Genomic DNA, 9,181 nt, shown 5'->3' on the forward strand with positions numbered 1-9,181 from the left:
ACTGAGGGTCTCCCAGGCCAAAGGCAAAGTGTCAGCTAAACTGGGCTCTTACCTGGAGGCTCTGAGGAAGAATCAGCTTCCAAGCTCATTCAGGTTGTTTGCAGAATTCAATTTCTGTGGCTGTAGGTCTGAGGTACTGTTTCCTTGCTAGCCGGCAGCCAGTGGCTACTCGCAGCTCCAAGATGCACCCACATTGCTTCTCACTCGGCCCCCTTCATCTTCAAAGCTAGCAACGGTGCATCAAACCCCTCTCACACTTCAAATCTCTGTGATGTCTTCTTCTGCCAGATGGAGAACACTGAGTTTTTAAAGTCCTCACCTGACTGGGGACTGGGACAAGTCTAGCCAAATAATCTCCAAATCTTAAGGTCAACTGATTTGGGATTTAATTACATCTCCAAAATCCCTTTACAGCAATATTCAGATTACTGTTTAACTGAATAACCAGAAGACAAGAATCTCAGTCTTTAGAATTCTGCTTGCCACACAACATTTTATCTATGGCACAAAATACTGAGAGCATTCTTTGTACTCTTGATATTTTGAAATATCTTTGCAACATCCTTTAATGTCAAGTATACTGGGAACTTCACTTCCTCTGAAACATCTTTATCCTTTTTATCACGACCAGTTTCCTCATTTATGTTGGTAATTCCACCTTCATTAAGTTCCTCTGGCTGCATACCTTGGGTCTCTAGAATGCTAGCAGTGTCAACCACTCCTATGATCAGCCATCTCCTAATCTCATCAAATCTCACTTTCAGTGTTATCAAATTAGAACTCTTTTCTTGAAAATAGAATGATTAGATGCAGAACATCATAGCAGTAAGTAAACTCTTTAAAAAATAGATGTTTCTTTTATTGCAAATTTATATTTTATGAGAATGCTGAGGGACCCAAACTCTATTAGGTAGCCAAGAAGTATATTATCTTGGGCACATTATATCATTTTCAGGCAGAGATTTCTCTAACAGGGTAGGGTAACTATTTGAAAGCAAGAGTATAAGTACCATTTCCACAGGAAATGATGATGATGATAATGTTATTATTTTTATTAATTTATTTCACCTCAGGCCAGGGCAGAGGCTTTCTTATCTGTTGTTTCTGCAGTCAGGAAGATCTCTGCTTCTCTCCTTTTACTCTGCCCATCCTTTCACTAAGGATGTAAAGATTATCTCAGGTATCTTGTATTTATGGGGAGTGTAATGAGTGGTCTCAATTTGTGATGATGGAGGCCTAATCTTCCATTCTCATGTGGAAGTTCCTGGTTTCTGTATGTCTTCCAGTGCAGCCCCATTTTCTATTTTCACTTGTATCTCTGCTTTGTGTTTAGTGTGTGTATGCATGTGTGTAGAAGAGAGAGCTATTTCCCATACTTTCTTGGGAGGATAGCAAAACACTTAATAGCATCTTTGTTCCAGTTTAATCAGCATCCAGGTTCTTTTTGCACCGAGAAGTCTTTTTCCAATATCTAGACCATGATACACATAGAAGTGGAAGTCTAGTTCACGTTTTTGGTATACATTTTGTTACATATGTACATATACCTAAACAATATATAGCATTGTTTTGCATATTGTTAAGCTTCAAATGAAAGGTATCAAATTATAAGAACAAATGTTTTACTAAATATTTTATTTGTGCAGCCCTGGTTATTTTCACTTCTGCATGTGACTATATATTTTTAATGGGTAGTTATATCACTTTCAATTTTTTCCTATTACAGACAATGCTACAAGAGGTGGAAATATTGGCAAATTGGTTATGCATATCAACTGCAATAGATATTTCCAAATTGCCTTCCCAAATATTTTTATTATATTACTGTCCACCAGCAATGTACGAGACTTTTAATTGCTCCATGTACCTGTCAGAGTTGATATCATCACCCTTTCTTAACTATTCTGAGTGGTATAAATTGGTATTTAATTTGCTTTTAGCTTGTAATTCTTCAAAACTAAGTGAACTTTTCACATCTTTTCTGTCATTTGGACTTCTTAATTCTATAAATGAGCTGTTCTTTTACTTCGTCCATTTGTCAATTGTATAATTATTTTGTCAATAATCTTTTATCAGTTATAAGAACTGTAACACTTCTACTAGCGTGTTATGGCATTTTGTTGTTGTGTTTCTAGTATGACAGTACATAGAAATTTTACTTTTATTACGGTTCAACATATCAATCTTTTGTTTGGTGCTTTTATTTACTTAAGAAAATTTCCCTTGCCTACAATTATGAACATATCCTCCTATATTTCCCTCTAAAGGTTTGATGTATTACTTTACTACAGTAAGTCTTAAATCCTCACAGAAATTAATTTTTGTGTCTGAAGTACAGTTTTAATATTTATGGCTAATCTATTCCAGAACAACGTAACAGTTTATAGTCTGCTGACTATACTACCAGTTTAGTCATACATCAAGATGACAAAAATGTGTTTGCTTTTCCATCTAATTCTGAACTATCTTCTATTCTACTGTTTGTTTCTGCACCACAACCACACTAGCTGTTCATCAAAAAGATCTTGTCGATATTTGTGCCTTGCTTTTCATATAAATCTTAAAATTAGCTTATCAAGTTCCATGAAAATGTCCATTTGGATTTTAATCAAGGTTACTTACATATATTTGGAGTGATGATACTAAGCCTCCTATCCATGAACATCCCATTTTTCTCCATTTATTTGGGTTTCCTTTCTTATGACTATTTATTTGAGTTTCCTTTAACATTCCAGATGAAATTTTTCTCATTTGCTCCACAAAATTTTACACCACTCGTTATATTAGTATTACATAGGACCATATGTACTTTTGTTGCATTACATTATAAATGCACCGTTTAAAATTTTTTATTGTTCTGATTTTGGATCCTGATCTTATATCCAGCAACTTTAATATCCAGCAACTTTACTGCATTCTATCATTACTTGCAGTGGTATGTTCATAGATTGTACACAATTATCCATTTAGGTATCATCTGGGAATGAGAATTTTGTTTCTTCCGTTCCTGCTTTTAAAGGGAATGCTTCCAAGTATTTACCATTAAGCAAAGCAGTTGTAGATCTTGATACATATGTGATCAGTGTATGGAAGTTCTTTAGCCCTTGTTTCTATATGGTTAATGAGTGTATTTGAAGTTAATAGTTGGTATTGAATTTTACAAACTATTTTTCTGTATTGAAATATTCACATGGTTTTTCTCTAACGGTGATGCAATGGGCTTTTTTTATTTGAATTTTATTTATTTTTTATACAGCAGGTTCTTATTAGTTATCTATTTTATACATACTAGTGTATATATGTCAATACCAATCTCCCAATTCATCACAGCACCACCACCACCCCGCCCCATGATGCAATGATTTTCTGAGTCAAAATCTTTCCTGGGGTTAACCTGACTTGTTGATAGTTTATTTTTGATATTTTAAAGGAGGTGGTTGCCTAACATCTTCACAATACACTTAGCCTATAATGATTTTCATTTCTTGCTATATTGTTTGTAAAACTCTAAGTGTCTAGAGTTTTTTTGTATATTTGGGTAGAGATGGGATTTTTTTAAAGTTCTAGCAGTTAAATTACTACATTTATTAAATTTTAAGGTTAAAAATAAAAATTCCTTGAGTCACTTTTGATAAATTATATGGTTAAATATATTTTCCATTTTCAGTGTTTTAACTGTCTTATAAAGTTTTCATCAGTATCACAATTTTTTCACTCTAACTGCAATTTGTCTCAAAAAAATTAGTCCTTTCATTTATTAAAAATTTTCTTGCTTCAACAAAGTGCACTGGCCTTGCACTAGCATTCTACTTTTGCTCCTATTGCTTCTGTATTTTTGTTTTTGAACTGTGGGCAAGTCTTTGCTGCCGAACGTATTTTCTCATTTCTGAAATGAATTTAGTATTTCCTTTCCAGCTCACATATTTCCACTAAGGCTCAAGTAATAATGATTGAAGTTTTCAAAGTGGAAAAAACAAAACCAGAGATTTACAGGTTTATCTACAATATCTTTCTGAACAAGTGCATCCCTTGTAACAAATATTTTCTTTCAAAGCATCAGGGGCATTTTGGGGAACATGTGTAAGAATCAGAAAGCTTGTGCCCTCCACAGCAGGGTGAAACTTTCAAATGCGATGTTATCTTTGAGAACCAGCAATTCACTAACCATGATAATTGAAGACTAATATGAAAAGATGTTTAAAGAAAGCTCTTCCTGAATCCTTAACTACTTGAGCATACTTCATTTTCTTTATCAGCATCAAGCAACCATTTATTAGGTTCCTGACCTCATGCTACATGCCAGTTAAAACCAAGTATGTAGGGAGTTAAAAGGTATGTGATTTTTTTTTCTTTTTAAATAGAATGATCATTAGTTAGAAAACATGAAAATAATCTCAAAAGTCCTACTGTCAAGTGGATTTAGTAGAGCACTGAGGTCTTGCAAATACCTCATTTCAGAAAATGTTAGCATGAAATATATTAATTCAAATCTAAACATATGAAATAGGATCCAAAAGGATTTGCTGCAGCTGCATATGAGTGTTAGGTGACTTAACACCGTGTCACATGTCAATAAAGTCCCCCTGAGATATCCTACTGCAACTGGTTTCCTCTGGTCCCATTTCTATAATTTTTATTCATCTAAATATTATTTCCAATTTGGGACTGTTTCTTTAAAGAACTAGAACATTTAGCAAACTAGTGATTTGATCAATACTAAGGAGCAATATGTCCAATTTCTAGGGAAGTGCTCCAACTTTGCAGTAGGAACTGGAATAAATGAAAAATCTCTGAATTATCTAAAAACAAAATGACAGACCTAAATAGTTGGAGTAAAATGAGAAGTATTGGAAAAAATTACCTTTAGAAAGGCTGACTCAGTTTTGCTATGAATCATTTGCCTCTTGAGAGCAAAAGCAGTATTAGATCAAAATGGTGGTCAAGTGTATATATTAAGATAGCTTGAGTGCCATTTAAATTGAACTATCCTTCACACTGAACTTAGTGACAGGATTGTACTGTATTTATTTTACCACCTTCTTACTTGTTATGGTAAAGGGAAGATTATATACAGTTTGTTTCTTTCACTGGATGTTGCAGAAGGCTAAATGCGCAGTATTAGATGGAGAAACGAAGTTGGGCAGAATTCCTCTGTCTGATAAAACTTATTCAGGAGAAAGTGACTAAGGTTCAACATTTATTTCACTATGTGAATATACCCAAGAAACGTACAATTTTAAAAGATGAACAGAGTCCAAATAAAGTCATTTTTTAAAATTTTGTTTATTGTAATTGTTTACCAATGGGGAGACGCAGTTTATTTACACCAGCAGCCAGGGGGCAAGGGGAATACACAGTTAGTTAGCAACCTGTATAGGATGGACTACTTATGCAAAAATAAGACTCTCCAAAACAAAGGACAATGGTGAGCTTCACTACACTTCCCCAATGATCCCAGCATGCGATAATGCCAGGCAATGGCCCCTGGGCATGCGGTGGTGTGAACTAATGTATGGAAGAAAAAGCCACAAACCACAGAAATTTGTAAAGAACCCCTCCCCCCCATACACACACACACACTCAGATACATAATAGAATTACAGGGTGATCAATACACTTAATTGAGGAGATTAGGACAGGAATTCTGCTGTTAAGAGGAAAGATAGGGAAAGGGAGAGTTCCTAACCACTGTTAACTATATGGTAGGGAGCATTCTCTCCCCCAAAAAGAAAGGAGTTGTTAGTTTGTCCTCTCAGGGCACCTGTTGGACCTAGCCCACCTCACACCCAACCAGGACCGGGGGCTACTGCCCTAATAGTGGGGAGCAAAAAACAAAAACACAAACCAAGAGGGAGGTAATATGAACCAACCATTACTCAAAACTATTTCCACTTCTCCCTCCTCCAACCAGGAGAAAAGGCCAGAAAGGAAGCAGTAGTGTCACAATCTGAGCTCCCTCTCTGAAGGAGGAGTGGCCCATGGCCTTACCTTCAGCCTCTTTCCCAGATACTATCTCTAAGTAGGCCAGAGTCTCACTTAGACCCTCCTTTCCTTCTGCATCCCCTCGGAAGGAGATGTCTCTACAAAAGGCAAGGGCAGGTAACCCCAAATTATTTCAGTTCTTGCCAAGGTTTGACTTTTTAAACAGTTATTACAACTCTTGGATTGAAGACCAATCTGTAGCTAGGCCCTCACCCTGAGCGGGACAACTCTAGAGGGAGAATGCAATAATAAACAGCCTTGAGGCCCTATTACTATGCTTCCCTTAACCCTCTAGAGTATGTAACCCAAATCAATCCATACAGTCCAAACAGTTCCTTCTGGGATAAGGAAGGATACATGCACAGCAAGGGTTAGAGAAAATGGATCAGAACCTACTCTGTCCCTGTGTCACTCAGCCTTTACTGCTTCTCTGCTTAGGTCCTAAGGGGCAGTATCCAAGTGGAGGTGGGAAGATGTAACTCCTCAGGAAGTAAGACACAGCAGGAAGGCATACCAGCAAGGCAGTCCTACAGAAGAAATGCTCAGGCATGACACTGCTCTTCATATACAAAAAATTACTTTCTCTTCCCATCCTAATCCCAACAGAGGGAGCCATAAGAAAGATTCTGCTCGCTGTCTCTCAAAAACAAGAAAACAAAACAAAACAAACTTAAGCCAAGGAAAGGGACACTGGGCAGGCTTCCAAAGTAGGAGCATCAAGAGAGAGAAATGGAAACTGGTCAGCGTGAATGTAGAGCGGCAGGCAGCACCCGGGGGGATGAGCTGCACCAGATAGGCGTGGAGCAGGGGACTGGAGGAACGTGGGGCCAAGCCAGACAAAGGAGGCTGGGCCCCTTACTGGGGCACAGAATGAGGTAAGAAAACATTTCAAATAAAGCAGCACCGTTCCCGCTCACCCTGGGGCTCCCACCCCTATACACTTCATAAACTTCTATCAGGGAGTCGAGTGGAGGGTGGTTTTTGATACTCAGCTCACATTTCCCATCCTCCCCATCCCATTCCCTAAAACCAGAGGGTTTCTGGGGGCCACTTCCTGACTTCCAACAACAAAAGGACGGCTCTTGTCAAGAGGTCCAAAGGGAACTGAGTGGAAAGGGCTGCCCCTCGGGAGGGGCAGAGAAGGTGGAGACAGTCTAGATGTTCACTGCAACCGAGCTCTGTGACTGCCCAACCCAAGGAACAGGGGCGTTCAACAGGATGCTGCACAGTCAGATGAGAGCTGACCCAGTCCTGCTCCTTGGCTCCTAGCACTAACCCATTCACATTAGTGAGTGCCGCTGAAAAGGGTCCCCTCCGGGCTCAGCTTTCAAACCACAGCCTCCTGCACAGCCATGATGCTCTTCCATAGTTCACCCCTGCCCCGAAAATGGGAGGCAGGTAGTGACCTGGCACAATAACCAAGTCAGACCCATGGACTGGCTAGGTCACAAGTAACTCAGAGCAGGAAGACGCCCCACCGACCTGCTGTCCACAGCATAATACATCCAGATACGAATGCTGCAGTCTGAGAGATCGTGCGTAGTCGCAGAAGGCCTTGCTACCTCCCCAAGGGATCATAACTGAATCCTCAGCCTGCCTGGAGAACCAAGTTATTCACCTGCTAAGCCTATGCCACCAGGTGGGGTGCAAGAAAGAGGGCTCTGTTCAGCAAAACGCTAGCCCATGTCCCCAACTCCGCTGAAGTCATTGTTAAATGCTGGACCTTTGGGAAACTGGTGGCTTTGAGCTTTTCTTCTTGTTGGCATCAAGACCACAGAGCTTCTCCTACCAGATTCAGCTGGGAATTCTTTTTCTTGGCTTTCCCAGGTTGGAACGATTAATATCCAGATCTCATAACTGACTTTCATTTGTATTGGAGAAGCCCAAATCAGAGGCTCAGAGATCAGCGGTGCAGTCCCACTGAGACCCAACAATTAAGGCCTGACCATCAGTTATGTCCAAACGGTCAGTTATCCAGAAAGCCCTTGACATCAGGCAGACAGAAAGGCTGAGGAACCAAAGAACTTTATATGCTGACCACACAGATGCTCACCTGTGCACTGGGGACAGTACAGGGTTCTTGTGCACTTTCTGGTGTGTTTAGAAATCAACCACTGCATGGCGTGCAGGATGCACAGCACAGCTCCTCCTGTCCTGGATTTCAAAGCTGATCCAAAGGTAATACACTTATACAAGGATCCGAATTCCTAAATTCTCCACTCCAAGTTTTTAAAGGCTAGGTTCTTCAATGGGAACTGGGACTTTTGTCTGATTTTTTTTTTTTTTTTTTTTTACTTAGCTACCTAACTTCTCAAAACCACAGGACTGGTCTATGTTATTGTCCTGGTTACCCTCAGACTCTCATGTTGCAGCTACTGGAATTCTGGAGGTGAGCGTTGCAGCTGCTGATCAGGCCCATTCCCAGATTCTCCAGGAAGGGAGCAAAGCGGAAGGCGACACGCTCCTTTATCTTCCACTGGCTGAATGCCAAAATCCTTCACGCTACCAGTCTCTGCGAATTCCAGGTAGAAGTAGCCACACTTGACTGCCCGGTGCACCTCAAAGCAGAAGCCCAAACAGGAATCCTCTATTAGGTCTACGTATATCTCCTGAGCGATGGCCTCTAGCTTGTTAGTATCCAGGTTAGCCAACGAAATTTCCTCCATTTTAATCTGTACACGACCGTGGAGCGGGCGCTCGGATTACTCACAGCTGCACGGGCGGCAACACGTCGGGCTCGGCCGGCCGCGCCTAGGCCTACAGGCCTGTCAGGGCCGCGTCTTCAGCAGCGAGGGCGGAGGCGTCGCGGCGGCAGAGGCAGGGCAGCTGCAGCAACCAGCGGCGACCGCTCCGGGGCCCCAGGTACCTCCGTTTCTTTTGGCGTCTCCCCGGATCTGGGACTTTCAGCTCGGGCTGGCCGCAGACTCACCGCCGCCAAACGGTCTCGGCACCTCTCTCCGCGGCTCCGGCCTCTTCCGCTTGCTGGTCCGGCTTTAGCCCCGCCTCCCCACTTCCGCTCCTCAGCACGCCTGCGCATTGGCCCCGCGCAGACTCGCCGGGTTCCTCCCTACGCGCAGCTGCCTGGGAAGCCTTGGAGTTTTAGGAAAAACGTATCAGACTGTCATTATCTCTAATTGTAAAAAGATGATAAGGAGGCTGTTTTATGTTATTTTGTTTGCAGATTTAAACACTCACTAAT

The 9,181-nt window shown here is 40.8% G+C and overlaps 1 protein-coding gene across 1 annotated transcript; it reads right to left on the reverse strand.

The window, feature by feature from the left end:
- Positions 1 to 5,264: 5,264 nt before the first annotated feature.
- ATXN7L3B (ataxin 7 like 3B) lies at positions 5,265 to 8,964 on the reverse strand. The gene has a single exon (XM_081250065.1). The coding sequence runs from the start codon at positions 8,646 to 8,648 to the stop codon at positions 8,355 to 8,357; it is 294 nt and encodes a 97-aa protein (XP_081106191.1). The 5' UTR covers positions 8,649 to 8,964; the 3' UTR covers positions 5,265 to 8,354.
- Positions 8,965 to 9,181: the final 217 nt, after the last annotated feature.

The sequence above is a fragment of the Mesoplodon bidens genome, assembly GCF_964165515.1.
Source record: "Mesoplodon bidens genome assembly, chromosome: 11".
Lineage (NCBI taxonomy): Eukaryota > Metazoa > Chordata > Mammalia > Artiodactyla > Ziphiidae > Mesoplodon > Mesoplodon bidens.

Bases quoted from the DNA above. Each gene is read 5' to 3' on its own strand.
- ATXN7L3B (XM_081250065.1), bottom strand. From the start codon at position 8,648: ATGGAGGAAATTTCGTTGGCTAACCTGGATACTAACAAGCTAGAGGCC.